Source organism: Andrena cerasifolii, chromosome 16 (assembly GCF_050908995.1).
Source record: "Andrena cerasifolii isolate SP2316 chromosome 16, iyAndCera1_principal, whole genome shotgun sequence".
In the NCBI taxonomy this organism is placed as follows: Eukaryota; Metazoa; Arthropoda; class Insecta; order Hymenoptera; family Andrenidae; genus Andrena; species Andrena cerasifolii.
The window spans coordinates 9,805,244-9,824,207 of NC_135133.1; the positions used below are offsets into that span (position 1 = coordinate 9,805,244).

The following is an 18,964-nucleotide window of genomic DNA, read 5'->3' on the forward strand; positions in this document are numbered from 1 at the left end:
ACACTTGTATCCTTTCCAGCGAAATAATTAAAATACTATTCGGAATTAAGGGGCAACGTTTCCTTGTTATTTAGCACGTGATGTTTGATCGATATTTTTCGTTACCCCACGACCGAGAATCGTGCCGAATAACGAGGGAATTGTGATGACAGTTGGCCTATTATAATTTTCATTTTTTCGAAGGTTCGTTTGATTATTGGGGAAGAAATGCCAGCTATTGTTATTAAAGATTACACGTGGCGACAGACATCGGAGTTCGTCATATTAAACGTGCCCTTGAAAGGCCATCCGAAAAAGTTGGATTTCTTTCTGATCGATGATTATATGAAGGTATTACATACTGCTTAATTTTTTATTCTATATAATAGTAACAGGTGATTAATAATAGGTCAGCTTTCCGCCGTTCATATTAGAATTGTTTCTATGGGCCAATGTTGTCGAGAACGAAAGTAATTGCGTCGTAAGCGATCGAGAAGCGATACTCTCTTTGCGGAAGACAGATATCGATTTAAAGTGGCCCACTCTCGAAGTGCAAAGTATCGACAACGAGCTGAAACGAGAATATCGAAATCGAGCGTTGGAACGCGCCCAAACGGTCGCCGAGGAGCGTGCAAAGATCCAAAGCGGTACTTAACGCTTTGTGTCTTTAATTCCTACTCGATTAATTAACCTCCGATGTGATAATTTTCTCTAGATAAGCGACAGCGTTTGCAGAAGGAGGCGGTAAACGAGCAGATCAGCATCACAACCGCCACGCTGAATAAAATAGACGCGATACGAAATTCCCACCGCAAGGAAGCCATGCGTGAATTCGACGATTGGAGATCGAAAGCGGAACTTCCGTTTCTGCCGAGCATCGAAGGGGAGATACAAGAGAATAGAAAAGCTTACAAGTACTCTAGCCACAAAGAAATAAAATACCCTTTGTTATCTTTCACATCGAATAATAACCTCTAACGTTCCATTACACAAGGCAACCGTTAAAATGGTTTAAAGACACTGATGATAAGTTGAAATCTCGATTGCTGACTGACGACGAAATCCTCGGCGGTAGTGCATCCGCCAAGGAGCATCCGCCTAGCGAATTAAAGGAGCTTGAACACAACGTGTCGGAAGAAAGTCGAGAAGTTAGCACCGAGACGAAGAAGGTAGAGGAAGAGAAAAGTTTCCTCGCCAGCACGGATGACTCCAGTTGTTCCGAGGATTCCGAGGCGGATTATAAATCGAAATCCCGCAGTTTCGTTACGGAAATGAAGGGAGACGAGTTGCGTAAGTTCTGCGAAAAGAAGAAAAAGGCGAGACCCGGTTTGGCGTCTGTAAGAGCTGCGATAAATGGGAAATTGGTGAAAAGCAACAGTATATTCGAAGAGCCTTCAAAGCCGGTTCCATTGCCGAGGGAGGCGGGCGTCATAAACATCAAATTCTCGGAAAGGAAATTTCCCACTCCAGCTAGAGAGAGCTCTCACCTCGAGGAGCAGGAGGTGACATTTTAATTTATTATTATTCATTTAATTTATTATTTAAACCGATGTAGTGGAGACATGGGGTTGTAATATTGATATTCGTTTATCCAGTGGCTTCAGAAGCAAGCGGAAGCGCGGCGGAAAATCGGCTTCGACGCGGATGACCTGCGGCCAGAAGAACGCGATCCGCAGTGGTTGAAGGACAAGGGCGAGTGCGTGTTGCGCTTTGAGAATATTTTAGTTGAATATTAATGTTAATACTAATAGATTTTTTGGTAAATGTTTACTTTAGGGGAGGATTCTACGATTGCAATGACCTTGACATATGTTGTCAAGGTCATCATTCTGAACAACATTTCCCTTTAAACTTTTCGGCGGTCGGCTTTAGTTTACGAGATATTCGCAAAAAATTTTAATTAACACTAGACCTACGAAATTTAACACATACTTAAATTGGTTCGCTACCATGCTTTCCGCGCCCCCCGCCCTAATCTAGCCCCAACCAATACTAATAGCGTCGGCTGTGAAACAGTCGACGGCCACGAGAAAATGGTTGTTAGTAACGTCTGTATAAGCAGATTTCAATGCACAATTATGCCAAGTTTTTTGCGAATATCTCGTAAACCGAAGCCGAGCGCCAAAAAGTTTAAAGGGAAATGTTGTTCAGAATGATGACCTTGACAACATATGCGAAGCTCAAAGTCATCGGAGAATCCTCCCCTAACGTAAACATTTACCGGCTTTTTTTTATATTTCAGCGAGTTTTACAAAGTCGGAAACTACCTCGGAGCCATCAGCGCTTATTCGTACGGGGTTAAGATCAGTGATAAGATGGCATCTCTTTACGTAAATAGATCGGCAGCGCATTACGCTTTGGGGAATTATCATAAGTGCATGGAAGACTGCTCCAAGGTGTTTTAATAATTATATTCGTTTATGGAATTGTAATTCTTTTAAGTGGTTTATGGAAACGCGGCGCTTCTGCTCGATGAAATTATCTACCGTTACGTTCGATTTGCGCAGGCACTGGAACTAATGGAGCCGAAATGCGAAGGTAATCGGGAGTCAAGGGCCAGGTGTCATGCTCGACGAGGCGCAGCGCTCTGCAAAGTGTCCGCGCCTCAGCATGGCATTCCGGAGCTGCAGGCTGCCCTGGAATTGACGCCGGACAATGAAAGCATAAAACGCGACTTGCTGACCGCGAAACAATACTTCGGCATGAAGGATTAACGGGTAAGTAGGTAGACCAGGTTGCCAACCGATCGAGAAACTAAACGAAACTCCGCTCGTTCTCATTCCTCGCTGCAATAAGCCGCCGTTTAAATGGAACAACCGAGCGAGATAATTATCCAAAAGCAGCGATCTTTTATTAATTCCATATAAAATTACGTACAACAGTTCACGCTATGTTAGAAATATATCACAGTCACAAATCCTGAACGGCGAAGTAAATCGAGGAACTTGTCTTACACCTAAGTTTATCGTAGTAAACGTTTAAAGTCATTTTGGTGCGTTTTAATCTTAACGACAGAGCTAAAATACTTTACAATGCAACAAAGAGCTTGGGTTCCCAAGCAGAAGGGGTCAGTCGAACTTGATCAAATTCTTGTCGACGCATCCGCACTTGGTGTGCTCCAGAGCGTGCACCACTTCGTGGTGTCTGTCGCGTTGCCGGTCGATCATGTGCTTCACCATGAAGACTAGGCTGACGTTTCTCGTCTCGACGGGCGCGCAGATCTGTCTGGGATCGGGGCAGCATCCAGCTCCGTCGCAGCGCGTTAGAACGGTGGAAGCAGGGTAGAAGAATTCGTCGGGGCTGGGGCCAACGGTCAAGAGCTCGGTGACCGGCACGGCTCTCGGTTGGGGCGCGGAGCATCGGAATTCGTGCACCAGCTGCACGTGATTCAGGAAGCCGCCGTCCCTGCGAAACGGCACCGTTCGTTTAACGCCCCTGTCAGAGCCACGCGTCAACTATCTCGCGATTGAAATCATACCTGTGGTGTCTGCCAACCATGGCAAAGGAGAGGCGAAGAGAGAACAATAATAAGATGATACTGCTTCTCATTTTTAGGCGATCGTCCGCTGCCTGTTAAGCTCCGTTGCTGGATGGCTCGCAGAGCTAGAGGACTCGTACGCGTCAGCGGCTCCGCTCGCTCCGATAGATCGCACGCGATTGTCCAGAGTCCCGGGCACACCGCTACTACTCTCTTCTGCGATCTGAATTCTTTCTCCCTCTATATATGTAACTTTCATCCTCCGCCTCCCCTCTTTTTCTGATTTCTCCTTCGCCACTCTTCTTCCGACCCACCTCTCGCTGTATCGCTTCGTCTTGTCCCGCGGCGGTTCGCGCCGTCTCCCTCGTGGCTTCTCGGTAAGCTTGAAGGAGGGGTCCAAGCAAAGCGTTCCCGGAACATCGCGAAGATAACTATAATTACAACTAGTAGGTCCAGCCTCCCGTTCGAAACGCGTCGCGTCGCGTGACCAGCCGTCCTTTCCTCGTCCATCTTCATCTCGTCCCCTCGTTCCCTATCTCGACGTGCCTCCTCTACCTCCTCGCGCATCGGCCGCGCCGAATTTCGACCAGTCATCGGTCAAATTATCCCTCTGCTTGATTCTCTCATTCGTGCACCGGCTGCAACCCTCCTCTCGCAGCAGCGGATGCACCTGGCCCGAATTTCCCCGATTCTAGCCAGATTTCTAGCAGCGTCGCCGACCTTTCTTCCGCTAGAAAGTGAAGTGCCTCGCGGGACGTTGATCGTCGCCTTGTTTACGCAATTAAACGCTGAAAATAATTGGAGGAACCACCTATACGAATCCCTGATCCTTTTTGATTCTGAGAGCCTCCAATTATTTTGAACAGCGTGTCATCTTGCTGATGTCCTCTGAGCGAACTGCTCTCTGCAAAGGTATGGCAGGGACTGCGCGTTCTATCCCTCGACCTACGGCGTTATATGAAGCGACAGGTTGCAGTGAGTCATCGCGATGCAACCGTCTACCAAGTGTCTAGTTCACTCACGAGCCCTCTTATATATCGTTTTAAGGCGAATGTCCCAAATTCTGCTCATTTAAGAGGTAACTCGTCATAAAGAAGGTGTAGAAAATTTGTTTGTGATCAAAATTTGCAGAGTAACTGATTCATTCTTTAATAATAAATCAACCAATTCAGAAACTATTTATGAAAGATATTTCAAGATGTTTAACTATTGGTAATTTGTAATTAAATATATAATGCTCTAAATGTCCGTATTTCTGCTGATGAAAAATAGCGATGTATGTATTGCCCCAAGCTCGTGCAACACTCGCGTAAATGTTTAAATAATTTACAATTATTTTGTTGCAACTATAGTACAAACGTAACGCATATAATAATAAGAAAAATACCAAAAGTGAGCAGAAATTGGGGACATGGAGAAACTCCTGTTCGAAAGGTGAGAGTGGTCATCGGATGATAAAATCGTGTCGCACGAATATCCGTTAACAGAGATTCCAGGAACCTGAGTCAGCGGTATACGACCTTACGAATCTATAGCTATGATCTAGACCCCGATGCAGAGCCTCGAAATCGCTGGTAACTCAAAACGCCATCATTACTGTACACGGCTTCGCGAGAGTTCTAGTACAAGTAACGCTTGGGAGGGTGAAGTAACTGTTAGGTAACCGATAGGGTGAGGTATGTCAATCAACTTTAATCACCTTTGCCCGCTCTCCAGCGTTAAAAAAGACCAGGTGATTAAAGCAATTAAAGAGTATTTATAGTAGATCCACGGGAATAGTAGCGTTATGCGTGATCGAGCGAGACCTGAATCACATAGAAGTGTAGTCAATTATTTCGCCGCGTAGGAGATCCCCGTTACGTCAATTGACTCGTCCACTGCGTGAGGCGATCGCGCACACTTTTCTACTGTTAATCGTGGGTCATAGACGTCAATCGCGGTGCCGCAACAGCCCGGGACACTTGGGAATCCCTAAAGGTGGGCTTAGCCGATCTCTCCTTTTATCAGGAAATTTAATTGCAAAGTGTGATAAATTCCGCGGAGGATTAATAAGCGAATCCACAACCCGGTGGAACAAAGGATGAATTTTTATCGTTCTTATTTCGTAAACGCCGCCGTTCTGTGCGTTCACAATAATCACAATGTACAAAGTGAAATAAATGAAAATCGCGACGATGCGAGGCGCGAAGCATTTAACAATTGTCAGACAAGATTAAGTGGGTGGCGGATTGCCAAAATGAAATACAAAGAGGCTTCTGCTCGCGAACGAGGGATCACCGGAGTTATTGCGGTAGAGCTGATCGGCCAATGACACCCGCGAATCGGCAATGAAACGTGAATGCTCTTCGCGCCCTCAATATTTTTAGAATGCACGAAATTCCTCGCCCCTATCCCGGTCAAGTTCTCCGATGAATCTACAATTACGTAACGCCGCGCACGCTTGCCTTTTCCTAATAGCGCCGTAATTCGGGAGCACTTTCTCGGCAGCGAAAGCTAATCCGTTATCGATGATGGTCTACATGCGAGTTTATCGATAAGTATAAGATCAGTGTCCTAATCTCCAGCGGTGCACCTAAATCAGCTCCGTGCGACCACTGATTACAATCTATAGCTTATAAATGTTAACCAGTTAATTATCAAGTCACGCATGCCGCAAGCGAGTGTCACTCGGAAGAGCACCAGGAAACTTCTCGCGACGCATAATTCCCGGTGGCGTCTCAATCGATGCGATTTACATTCCGCGAATAGAACGCGCGTAAATGGAAGAAGCTGGAACGTAAAGCGTAATATAAATCACTGGCTGGACCATTCCACGCGAAATCGGACAGTTTTCGGAGTAACATTTCGGATTTTGCTGACAACTTGGCTATGGTGTAGACGTTAGTGATATATAAACGTGCCTCAAAGGATTCTTTAAAATTTTAAAAATTAAAAATAATATAGCGTTGACCTTTCTCCAATAAATTATAACTGTTAAACTAAGAAACTGATAAAAATCACCTTTTGGGTGCTTACAGTGGAGATATAAGAGTACCTAATAAAAACAATTTTTTGACCATTCATTTTGCAATTTTTCTAAACAATTACAAGTTTTTAATAGCAGGGCACTATTTAAAAATTTGAAAAGAATGAGGATATAGCCCTATTTGTCCTCTTTACGGCCACCTTTTCAAAAACGCGGGCACATTAAAATTGGCCAAATGAAAATTAATTGATTTCGACGGCTTCTTATACCGGGTTCTCGCAAATGCCAAGAATTTGTAAAAAAAATGGACGAGGACAACTATTACTGGTTTTTATACCGAACATACCGCGGTGTGTTAATATTTGGTGTTCGCAATATTCGCCTTAAAACTTCAGTTTTTGAAATGGAATGCTATATATTTGATTACTCGCTACGAAAGCGACTGTCAAGACAAATTCAACCATTTGGTATACTATGACCTTCAAGGCCGCACAAGATTAGGAATAAAAGAAATAAATTTTTATTTCTTATAATCTGTTGAATCATTCGTCGCGAAAGACTGCTGAATGATATGCAATGTTGACCACAGAATCCGCGCGCAGGGTGCCGAATACCTCGCATGTCCCCCAATGAATCGCGATAGCATGAGTCAATCTTAATTCCCGAAGAAGAAGAGGGGACCCAAGGCTGTCCACGTGAAAACGCTCGGAAATCTCGATGACGGAGGAAAGTCTCGCCAGGGAATTACACGGACTTCAATGAATCAAGATCTGGTTCCCGCGATTGCTATGATCTCACTTGCGGGTCGTTAAATTATTTACCCGTTCGATAACCGCTCGTTTAATCCGCGTTTCAGCTTGTGCACACCACTGGCAGCCGTTCGCGCGCCATATCAATGGGAGAAAAGTCGAAGTTCGAGCGTGATATAAATGCGTTCCTTTGCTACAAATCATGCCGGCGAGGCATATCGAGGAGGGCAGCGTGCAGTGAGAGTAAAGTGAGAGAATCTCTCCGTATCGAATACTGTTTATAGCGTAGCGATTACGTAAAGACGTTATCACCGTTGAATATCCGAAAGCCGGGACGATAGGTGCAGCTTAGTCGAGCTTAGGCGACCGCGGATGCGTGGTCCGACGCTGCCACGTCGATTCCCGTTCCCTAGGATACCCCGGCGGCTTCAAGGATTGCATAAGTAAATATCGCCGCGGAATCGTAGGACACCGGACGCGGCGTGTGTATAATCCCCTATCGACGAGCGTGCACCTCTCGCGTTGGAGCATGTGTGAAAGCTCTTCCCCCACGTATAAATACTCTTCTGGCAGCAGGAAAGTCTCAGTCAGCCGCCTCTTGACACGGCTACGTATCGGTGGTGGGTGTGATTCGCCTAGAAAACACGCGGCAACGGATGTGTTTATCGAGTATCGGCGGTGTCGGGCTCGAGGAAACCGCGGTGCACGTCGCTTTCGGCCAGTGGATCCTTAGGCAGCGGTTCTGAAAGGAGTACGTGGTTCGAGTCTATTAGTAATTGAATTAACAGAGACGAGGCATGAGAAGTGGATCACTGAGGACCTGCTTGTTACGATTGATGGTACTCATCCCGCTGGCCAGCATGGTCACGAATGCCGGCACGGTAGCGAATGGCGAGGGCCATCCTCATCACAACCATCCGAGGTCCAGGATATCTTTCTCCAGCGCGGTGAACATGGCCAAGAAGTTCGTCTGCAAGGAGCCGCAGCTCCGGGCGTACCACTTGAAGGACCTGATGCAGCCGATCGTCCAGAGTTTTGGGGATACCGCCAGCCAGCCGATCTACATCGTCTTGAAGCGCTGCGACGGCCAGTCGGGGTGCTGCAGCAATCCGGACTTGATATGCTCGCCGGTACAGGTCCACTACGAGGATATCGAGATCGAGCTGTGGAGCTTGCAGGCCAACAAGACCAGGAGGCAGTGGGTCAGGGTGGAACAGCACGACAGGTGCTCCTGCGAGATTAACGCGCTCCACAGTCGCCACCAGCTGGACCATAAACAGCTCAAAGTGTTTCTAATTTGAAGCGTGAGGGAAACTGTGGATGAACGACAGTATTGAGTTGTGACGGACACAAGGGGCTGTTAATGGAACGGGATACTTAAGAATAGTTTTGGTCCTGTCATCTTTTCTGGTTCCAACGTGTCACATATGCGACAATTCGGCATACCGGCTTGGTTTAACGCGGGCGTCTAGACTGTGACACCCAAAGAGGATTGGCCCGGTGCCCAGCAACGTGACGGCTGTTTTTCCGACGCTGAAATGTCGAGGGAGCACTGCCTGACACCTGTTTTACAGAAAAGTAATGACAACTGCAAATACTGCTGTCTTTCGATGCACCGAGCCGATTGGTTTTCATCTCCTTCGGAAACGGTATTGTCACCTACTCGGAAGTGCCAGGGAAAGTTGGAATTTGATTAACATTTAAACTGTAAACGACGCGTTCAACTACTCGGTTTATCTTCTAATTTGCGTTAAGCGTAAGGGGACCAAAGGATATTACTAGTTTAGGAATCGTTACTTACGGCACTCTTTTTAGCAAAGGGTGCGTTATTCGCCATTGTGATATTACTTTAATTCTGTACTAATACTAACAGCGCAGGCATAAATATTACGGGATTTCGTTTTTACTGCAACGAAAAAGTATTTATGTATGCCTGCCGCGCCGGTATCTGAGATTGATTTCTCGCATGCTCCCGCGAAACGCCAGATGTTTAAGTATTTAAAAAGTATTAACGATAGTTGTGTAGTTGAGTGACGAAACTCGGTGGCGAGTGTCGCCGGTAATGCTAAATCAGATAAGAGACTGAAGTATGAATAAATTATATATTTCTACGCGTCCTCCGTCACGTTGTGTATAGCTACCCTCGTATTTATTCGAATAACACGCTTCGTGACAGATATTAAAGTGTGCTCAAGTAGACATTTATAAATCATAGGTATTTATTTTCTAATATTTATTAATATTTATCAATATTTATCACTGACACGTGGAAGTCATAAGTATATTACGTCTATATACTATGCGAACGCATGACCGATGAAAAGAAGTGAATTACAGGTCAACGTATTGGCTTAATTCTGTAAAATATTAAGAAATAGAACGCACTTTGAAAAATAGGATTCTCCTTGTACATCTCAATAAACGCTCTCGATGATACAAAAACAGTTTCGTGGCGTGTACACGCACCGCCGCCCAGGATATGAATGTCGACCGAGGATGTGAAAACACGCAGTGCGCGAATGTCTCGCACGTACAGGTATTCCCCCCCAATGATTCGCGAAGAATGGAATAACAATTATATAAAAAAAGATGACTTCTACAAGTAAATAAATAAGACAACTTAGTGCTACGTACTTTTGATTAAACTTCCTAGCTTCGAATTAAAAAGAACCCGTCGAAAGGAATGTCGGTTTTCATGTGGAAGATGTTGAAACGGAATGGCGTTGCATATTTAGTGATTCAGATAGTAAATTTAGGTTCGAGAAATATCGGCGAACGCTGCCATTACGAAAATGATTTTACCGTAATTTCATATAGGTGTAGAACTAACAAATGTATCGAAAATTCTATCTGTACAACATAATTACTGTTTAACATTAAATAAAAATATTCTCATTTTGAAAGTTGATATATTAACAGCCAACGTTCGTTACACCGTTCGTGCACAGAGACAGTAATGCGCATTTCTCACGTGACCTCGTATACAAAAACCAGCTTATAGCTTAAAACCGCGCGTACGGATATTTGGAGCGCATTCGACGCCCTCTGGATCCACGGCCTCGTCCGGTTTCATTGTGTGCTCCCCTCGCCGCGTGCCCTCGGGACGCAGCTTGCCCTTTGGAGGGAATTAACATATCTCCGTCAAGAAAACGCACCGAAAATGATGTTGCAAATATATTATCAGTGCACTTACCCCTGCCGGATTGACTTTCCCAAACAATAGGGGTGGGCCGGTTACCGCGAGCCGCCCTGAACGGCGATCGCGACGATCGTCGTGCAGTCGCGGTTCTGGTGCCACTAGGCGCGACGCCAGCTGCGGCTGCAGCTACAGCAGCTCGTCTTTGTCGTGTATTGCTGGATGGAGACGCTTCTGCTTCGCGGCTCTCCTCCTCCACTTCATCTTCCGCTATGTCGCCACCTTGTTCTTCGGTTCCTTCGCCGGTGTCTACCGCATCGTCGTCCCCGGAAGCTAAAGGACCAGCTTCTTCCATGCGTTTCTCACTCTCCGAACTCGTTCCTACATGGGTGAGTGAACACTTTTTCGTTAGTTAACTGCATTTTCTGTTGTACGCGCATACAAATCGCATTAATATACCCCGAGCATGATAAATTGCGACTGTTTACGATTCAACCTATAAACGAACTTATATATATTAGTGCGGGCTTTGCGATCGCTACCTTCAGTTGGTGTCGTACTGATAGGTTCTGTGATTATTTCTGTTTGACTATGTTGCTGATCATCGACGCCGACTACCCGAATACTAGGTATCGCAGGTTCTTCGCTAGTATCGCTAACAGTGGTACCTGCTACTGACACTGGCGTCACTGAAACCGGCGTTTCCTGCTCCTCGGATGGTCCGCTGCTTGTCTAAAGAGAGATTGCTCGGTTAGGCGATGCATCGCAGCACTGCAACGTCGCGTGGGACACAATTGATCGTTATGTTTTACCGAAGGTGGTAGATCAGCCGCCGGTGAAACTTGCAAGGGTGTAGTAGGCACGCTACGACCAGTACCACCATCTTCTAACTGAGCAAGATCCATTCTCGTGTCGTCCATGATTTCTTGAATTGCTTGTGTCACGTTGGAGCTGGACGAGCCAAATATCGTTCGAGCTGCTGAGCCAGAGAGAGTCGATAAAGCGGGGGCTGACGATGCTGTTGTTGGCGCAGACGAATCTCCGAATGTGAAACGTCCTTGGGGCACTTGTGGCGAGCTTACAGCTTCTCCAAAACCATCTCCCCGTCGTGGAACGAATAATGTCGGAGTGCTTGGTACTATGCTGTCGTCGCCTCCATCCTCGTACCCTTGTTGAGGCTAAAAGTTCAACGCTATTAGTATCCCCCTTGCTATTTCTAAAGCTCAGTCATGCAAATGGAGAAGTCATTAACAAACGAACCAGGAGAAGATGCTGTTGTTGCTGTTGCCTAGGCATCGGCGCAATTCCACGCGATGATCGGGTTGCGTACGACGTGGGCGGTTCTCCTGTTGGCCCAGCGCTACTAATCGCCTCGGATTGCTGCTGTTGCTGATTCGTGGGCGCAGCTGCTTGCGCCTGTCTAGGGACTTCTACGCTCGTGGAATCTTCTCCCATTATAATCTCAACCTCGTTATTATCCCTTTCTACTTCTGCCTCAACTTCATAAGGCATCTCCTCCTCCTCCTCCATCTCTTCATATGGATCGTTATCAAATTCTTCCTCCTCCGGCGCTTGATGGTTACCGCCTCCTTCACCTTCATCACAGTCGACCACAACCACGCAACCTTCTTCTACCTCTTCGTCCTGGTCCCGTTGGCTTGACGTTGGTACCTGAAGATTTAATCAATACATCATGCTTGGAATAGGTAATTACTGTCTGATACGTGTCGAGTGATCGGGATCTAAATTCACCTGGTACTCGATCTCTGAAGCACTTGCGCTGGCGGGCATCTCTTGCCTGGTCCGTTTACTTTTGGGGCTCAACGCTTGCTCCTGTCTACTATGATCCACTCCCTCCACGATTCCCGAGCCAGATGCCGTGGAATCAAGGGCCCTGGGTCGCTTATGCCCCGTAGAAACTTGCGACGTGCTCACCGACTGAGTCGAGCTGCTAGCCACAGTTTGCTGTTGGTCGCTCGCTGCAGCCTGCTGCTGCTGCTGCTGCTCGACTCTTGGGCTGACCAACGCGACAGTCTGCTGCTGCTGCTGCTGTTGCTGCTGCTGGCATTGCTGTTGCTGCGCGTTTAGCGTCTCTGCACTCTCTGGATCCTCTCTCTGCGTCGATTCCGCCGACTCGCTTAACTGCGGCTGTACAACGAGCTGCCGTAAAGTACTGGGCGTTGTCTGCGACGAACTGCTGGTGCTGGCTGGCTGAAAATCTGGAAGACTACTAGTCGGCGAGCTTGTTTCGGTAGTGTGCACTACCTGCTGCTGAGGCTGCTGTTGCTGGTGAGGCGCAACCATCACTGGTGCACTAGCAGTTGTTGGCAAAACGGCAGCTGTTCTGGATTGCACCACCACGCTCATGGGACGAATACTCGCTAATGGAGTTTCAGCACGAGCGGACATTGGTTTAATGTTAGCCGTCGGTGGTTCCGTGGTCGCGCTAACACCACTAACGCCAGCTAATTGTCGCTGTAATTGAGTGATTCTTTGCACAAGTGTTTCCTTCTCTGCCTGGATCTCTGACTTCTCGTGCTCCAGGCGGGAGATTCTACCTTCCATTTGGGACTTGAGAGCTACCACCCTAGCGTCATGCTCAGCGGTATCCGACTCAGTACCGCCAGATTCGAGTTTCGTCTTCAGATCAAGCAATTCCTTCTCGCACATCTTCTTCGATTCCGTCAACTGCATGATCTTTGTTCTCGCGCCTTTCAACACCTGCTTCGCGCGCTCCTCCTTCTCTACGCTTGTTTTGTTCATCGTGTCGATTTCTTTCTTAAACGTGTCTGCTTCGGTCTGCGCGATAACTATTTGACGAGACAATTCGTCGATCTTCGAAGTCAGCTCGAGATTCGCTTGACGTAATTCTACGCGACCCTCTTCGCGCAATTGATCCTCGCGCTCCTGCGTTGTCTGGGCAGCGTCTTCGCTTCCTGAAGTACCAGCCGCGATTCGAGACTCCTCCGATTTAGCTTTCTCTTCCTCCACGGTTTTCGCAAGCTCCTCGAATTGGGTCTTGTATTTCTTTGCTATCTTTCTGATCTGAATTTCCTTGTTCTTGATGTCATTCAAAACTGCTTCTTTCTCGCCAAGCTCTTTCCTCAGTGTCGCCAAATCTTTAGCTTTAGAAACGGAATCGGCGAGAGCTTCGTTCAAGTCCTGACCTAATTTACGCGCCTCTTCGCAAACCTTTTGAACTTGCTCCCCTTGAGTTTGGAGCTGCTTCTGAAGCTGCATCAATTGTTCCTCCAATTTAGTTTTCTCTGTCTTCAACTGATTAAATTCTTCTGCGCGCTTGGCATGCGTTTCGCGTTCAGATGTGAGCAGCTTGCTAAGATTCTCGCGTTCAGTTTGCAATCTACGCCAATCTTCCGGGCTCGTCTTGTTGGCCCTCTCCACCAACGTATTAGCTCTCTGCCTCCATCTGGTCGCTTCTGCTTTAAGACTTGTATTCTCCTGTAATAAAGCTTCGGTCTTCACCTGTAAGTCTCGCGATGTGTCTCGAAGTGGCACAACTTCTTCGGAAAGTGCTCCCACTTTTGCGGTAAGCTCTGAGACCTTCGCGCTCAAGCTGTCCCTTTCCTCTCTCAGAATCCTATTAGAGTCTGTGATCGCATTCAACGTTTCGACTTTCCGTAACAGCTCTGCGTGCTTAGACGTGGTCACTACGTCGATCTCTGACTTCTCTCGTTCCGAATTGAGAACACCTTCCGTTTCCTTCAATCTCTTCTCCAACACCTGTAACAGAAGATACATTAGTTAGCCAAATGGCAAATAACAATTTCGAAAACGCGATACTGACCTCTGCTTGAGATTTCAATCTAAGATTCTCCGCCCTGAGGACATCAAACTTCGCTACAGCTAAATCTTTCTCGCGTCTCAGATATTTCATAACTCTCAGCAATTGTTCCGCCGATTTAGAATCATCTTCAAGCCCGCTGAAACTACGATTCATCGCTTCTAAACTAGTATCGGGACTTTCCTGTTCGCTTATCTTCGATTGTTGGCTGTGCATGATCGCAGTTTTGTCGCTCAACTCTTGAATTTGATTATGCAAAATCGAATTCTGCGAATCCAGATCGTTTATTCTCTGTTGCAGTTCCTGCATCTCTTCGAACAGCTTCTTCTCCCTTTCTTGGCAAGCTGTTTTACCAAGCTCTAAAGCTTCGACGGCTGAATTCCTTTCATGTGTTAGAACTGTTATCCTCTGCTCTACTGTTTGGGCCTCTTCTTTTAGCTTCGCTAACGTTTGCAGATCTGCTGAATGCAGTACCATCTCTCTAGCGTATTTCTCTTCGGCTTCCATCGCTGTTACCGAAGCGCTATGTAAATCACTTTTTATAATCTCCAATTCTCCCTTAACTTCGTCTAATTCTTCAAGCTTTCTCTCCGCATCGGCTAATTTCTCTCTTAATTCCGAGTCGGTTTCTTGTCTGCCGTTAGAAACTTTCGTCAGCTCTTCCCCTAATTCCTGCACTCTCTTCTGCAGAGACATTACTTCTACGCGTGCTTCTTTCAGAGCGGTTTCCAACTCCTCTTTACATTTATTGTGCTGCGCCGTTAGTTCTCTTAATTGCGTCTCCGCGCTCTCCGCTATGTCGCAGTACTGCTGGCTCTGCTGCCTCGACGCTTTCAATTGTTCTGACAGAGATTTCGCTTCTACCTGTGTTGATGCGAGCTGCATCTCGAGTTCCTTTAATCTCTTCACGAGATTTTCGTCACCGTTGTAAGGTTTCGATATCGAATGAGAAGCGGCTTGTCTGAGCTTAGCTTGCAGTTCTTCTACGCGCTGCGCATTTTGGGACTCAGATTGACGTGTTTGCTCCAATTCTGCGCGAATCTGTTCGGAGATATTGCGCTCTTCTGTCAGCCGTTCCTGTGCTGTGGCTAGTTGCCTTTCTAAATGGGCGGATAATTCTCTGAATCGGTCCTGCTCCTCCTGCAATCGTCGTCTCAAAGCTGCGCACTCTCTTGTAGCATCGTCTAAACGTTGTTCAGCGCGTAGCTGACCCTCGGCCTGAACACGCTCCAAACTAGCTTTGATGGATTCGACGTCCGCTCGTAACAAAGCTTGCGTTTGGCGTTCCCTTTGGAATACTTCGCGTTCTTTTAAAAGCCGTCCCTCGGAATCACGTAAAAGTTGTCTTTCCTGTCGCATGTTTTCCAATTGTACTTCAGCACGAGACAAACGCGTTTGAGCCGCCAAAGTTTCATCCTTTAAGATCATTAAACTTTGCTCGTGCTTGCCGATTGTCACGTTATAATTAAAACACTTCTCCTCGAGAACTTTTATCTGGGATTTGTAAGATGCAACGTTTGCTTGCAAAAGGTTAAACCTATCGTTGGCTGAATCTAATTGCGCTTTTAATCTGCAGCATCTAGCTGAACTTGCTTCTGCCTCCTTTCTAAGTCTCTCGACCTCTTCTTCCAACATTCGTTCGTGCGCGGCTCTTTCCTTTCTGTAGGTGTCATACTCATCTGTAACTTGTTTCAATTTAGCTTCGCATTCTGTCAGCTGCCTTTCCAATTCTTTCTCTTTGTTAACTTCGTCCTGGGTGGTTTTCGCCGCCTCGTCTGTAGTAGACCTTTCTTCGTTCACTACTTTCGCGTCTTCTTCCTGAGTAGCAAGAGGTTCTTTCTTGTCTGACACGTTCGTCTGCTTCAGACATTGCTGATACATATTTTTATACATATCTCGCTGCCTCAGAAGGCCTTCCAACATTTTCGCTTGCCTGTCTTGAGCAGCTTGCATGTCCTCCAGCTGCTCTAGATATCTATCCAATTTCTCTTTCATCTCCCCAGAATTGATTTCATCAGTCGCCCTCTCGATCTCTTCCTGCCTCGACGATAACGTACGAACTATCGACAGCAGCTTCTGATTATTTTCTTGCAGTTCTTCAATATCTTTGAAAGTGACCAATTTTTTACTAATAATTTCGGACGAAGCAAGATGATCTATGTCCATCGAATTTGAGAAATCGCTGGCGTGGAGAGCCGTGCCACTTCTATTCTCTTGCACTTCCTTCAAGAGGAAGCACACCTGAAGCAGAATAAGATTAACACATGCGAGTTTACGCCGAGAGACATGTAACTCAAATACAATCCTAATTTTCACATACCTGTCTGGCTAAATCTGACAATTCCGTTTTCAATATTTGATTTTCTTTAGTATGGTGTTTAGCAATGCGATTCGCTTCGTCTGCCGTTTCCTGCAGCCTATGATTCTCCGCCAAAAGTTCGTCTAATCTTGATGTAAGCGTCGTGATATTGGCCATGGCAGTTTCGTAATCTTCGCGTTGTTGCTGCAAAACAGGTGCTTTCTCTTCTAGTTCACGTAAAATCACATCCATCTGAGACTTCAGGCGCTCGATCTCCTCACGTTCCGACGTCAGCTCATTCATCGTGTCAACTAATTGTGTATAGATCTGGGTAAGACTCAATCCTTTCCTGAGCACGCGGCTAGCTATGGCTGCTGTTGGCGCGAGCTGTTCGACAGCTTGATCTAATCTCTCTTGTTTAATATTTTTAAGCAACTCGTTTGCGTGATTTAATTCTTTCGAAAGTTCGTCTATCTTCTGTTCTTTTTCTTCCAAGTCCTGTTTGTGCTGTAACTGAAGCTGATTGTGCGTGGTCTCTAGCGTTCCGTACTGGTCAGTGGCATGCTCTAGCAATTCCTGGAGCTCTTTAACCGCGTTACTATATTCTTCAGCTTTTGCATTCGCTTCATCGGCCATTCCTTTATAAAGATCTGCGAGTCTGGTTTGAGCGCTAATTTCTTCTCTGTAATTACCATGCATAGATATTTCATGGATGCGCTGATCCTCCAGTTTCTGGGTGAGTTCGTCGCAACGTCTTTGAAGAGACGCAAAAGTCTCTCGCATCTGTGCAGTCGCATCATTAGCAATGCGCAATTCCTCCTCACGCTGTGCCAAACGCGTATCCGTTAACAGAGCTCGCGCAGATGATTCCGCTCTCGTCGCTTGCAATTCCGACATTCTTTTCGCCAATTCTTCCTCGAGGCTTGCCATTTGTTGCGAAAGTAAAGTTCTCTCGTGTTCCAGTCGCTTTTCCCTAAAACAATTCACGTGATATATTCGCCGAAGAAACTTGCATCTCTTATTTACTTCGCTGAGATGCATACTTAAATTCAAGAGTCATATCGCGACTTCGAATTTCCTCCGTTTCTGTTAGAGCTTGACATTTTGCAGCAACAGCATTTTGTAACTGCGTCCCTAAGGAAGACAATTCAGTATGCATTCTTTCGATCTCCGTATCTCGCCGTTCAACTTGCAGTTGCAATGCATCTCTCTCATCCACCACTGAATTTCTATGCCTACGTAAATCTGCATTATCTTTCTCGAGCCTGTAACAGTAAATATCAAATTGAATATTACATCCATCGTAAATTGTATACCCTTTAAAAATATACCTTTTAACAGTGTCCTGTAACTTGTGTATTTCACTCTTGGCTTCATCTAAATTAGTTTGCAACTCGGAGGTATATTTTTCTGCTAAATCCAATTTCCCTTTACATTCTTCAAAATCTGATTTCTCCTCGGCTAAATCCTTTTGCAACTTCTCCAAAGTTTGATCTAAAACATTGCGAAATAGTTACAAAATTCTTATTACCAGCTTTCAGTTAATTCTGATATACGAATTTTATTCGGGTAGGAAAGGAACCATTGAAAAGTGCGATATCTCTTTATTTCAAGTCCTCTAATTTGTATAACGTTACTAGGACGGATCCTCATATTTGTACACTAAAGAATGAATCGCTCGTATCTGTGAGAAAGTATTCGGCGTACATAAGCCGTTCAACGAGCGCGGCAACATCCGTAACAGAAGGAGGTTAACACCTCTATGTAAATAAACCGGCTGATCGTTATTACAAGAAAAACTGCGAAATCCGACTCGAACCTACCGCAGCTTTTCCTATTAGTCTCGAAAACCGCTTTAGCAGTAATGTACTGTTCGAATTTATCGTTGAAATGCGCGTTTAGTTTCTTAACTAATCCATCCGGGATTTGCGTCAATTCTTCGTCAGTTAAAACATCTCGTAACGCATTGTGCTCGTTCTCTTCTGTTTTTTCCATCTTCCCTCAGTGAAATGTAACTTATAAACCGAGCAGATCTCTCTTCAATGCTGAATCCGTGCTCCGTGAATAGCTGTACTCGATCGAAGGCACATTTGATAACACTTTCAATAATCTATTCGCCTTCCTCCTTCGGCCTCCTTCGTAAATCACTGTGGGCTTTATCGAACTGACGCGGCTTACTACACTACCAGCCCAAGCGTTCTGATCAGCCGAAACTGCCGAACTAACAATAAGCGCTAGTGTGCTATTTCCTTTTAAACTGCGTTGGTAATTAAACCACCTTGAAATTCGCTTTTATTAATTTATGTCGTAGATCTGCGTAAACGGCATGTAAAATATCCCGGAGATGAACGTTGCTTTAAGTGGAATACGTTCTTACTTCTTTTTTAATTCAGTATTTCTTTGTTCCGCCGTTCCCGCGAGCCCAATATTGAATCAACAACTTCCTGCTTTTTTTACGAAATCCTTTTTAATTATAAGAATTTTTCACTTAGCGTGTGCAGACATATATTTCTGACTTTATACGACTCTCCTTCCTGTAAAACCATTGTATTTTCG

The 18,964-nt window shown here is 45.8% G+C and overlaps 4 protein-coding genes across 4 annotated transcripts; 2 read left to right on the forward strand and 2 right to left on the reverse strand.

Annotated features, from left to right (window-relative positions):
• The first annotated feature begins 111 nt into the window (after window positions 1-111).
• On the forward strand, window positions 112-4,838 carry LOC143377548 (dynein axonemal assembly factor 4). Its single transcript, XM_076828945.1, has 8 exons — window positions 112-330; window positions 389-626; window positions 695-893; window positions 974-1,481; window positions 1,575-1,675; window positions 2,222-2,375; window positions 2,487-2,696; window positions 3,535-4,838. Exons 1-7 carry the CDS (start codon window positions 208-210, stop codon window positions 2,691-2,693), a joined length of 1,530 nt encoding a protein of 509 aa, XP_076685060.1. The 5' UTR covers window positions 112-207; the 3' UTR covers window positions 2,694-2,696; window positions 3,535-4,838.
• Window positions 2,995-3,594, reverse strand: LOC143377555 (vascular endothelial growth factor A-A). The gene is made up of 2 exons (XM_076828956.1): window positions 3,458-3,594; window positions 2,995-3,384 (listed from the first exon to the last, which is right to left on the reverse strand). The coding sequence occupies exons 1-2, from the start codon at window positions 3,526-3,528 to the stop codon at window positions 3,048-3,050; spliced, it is 408 nt and encodes a 135-aa protein (XP_076685071.1). The 5' UTR covers window positions 3,529-3,594; the 3' UTR covers window positions 2,995-3,047.
• Window positions 4,839-7,630: 2,792 nt separating the features above from the next.
• Window positions 7,631-10,161, forward strand: LOC143377554 (uncharacterized). Its single transcript, XM_076828955.1, has one exon. It carries the CDS (start codon window positions 7,969-7,971, stop codon window positions 8,470-8,472), a length of 504 nt encoding a protein of 167 aa, XP_076685070.1. The 5' UTR covers window positions 7,631-7,968; the 3' UTR covers window positions 8,473-10,161.
• On the reverse strand, window positions 9,390-18,579 carry Mgtor (nuclear basket protein megator). The gene is made up of 11 exons (XM_076828910.1): window positions 18,232-18,579; window positions 17,740-17,902; window positions 17,452-17,673; window positions 16,430-17,381; window positions 14,113-16,350; window positions 12,060-14,048; window positions 11,568-11,978; window positions 11,120-11,485; window positions 10,850-11,039; window positions 10,365-10,688; window positions 9,390-10,286 (listed from the first exon to the last, which is right to left on the reverse strand). The coding sequence occupies exons 1-11, from the start codon at window positions 18,401-18,403 to the stop codon at window positions 10,174-10,176; spliced, it is 7,140 nt and encodes a 2,379-aa protein (XP_076685025.1). The 5' UTR covers window positions 18,404-18,579; the 3' UTR covers window positions 9,390-10,173.
• Window positions 18,580-18,964: the final 385 nt, after the last annotated feature.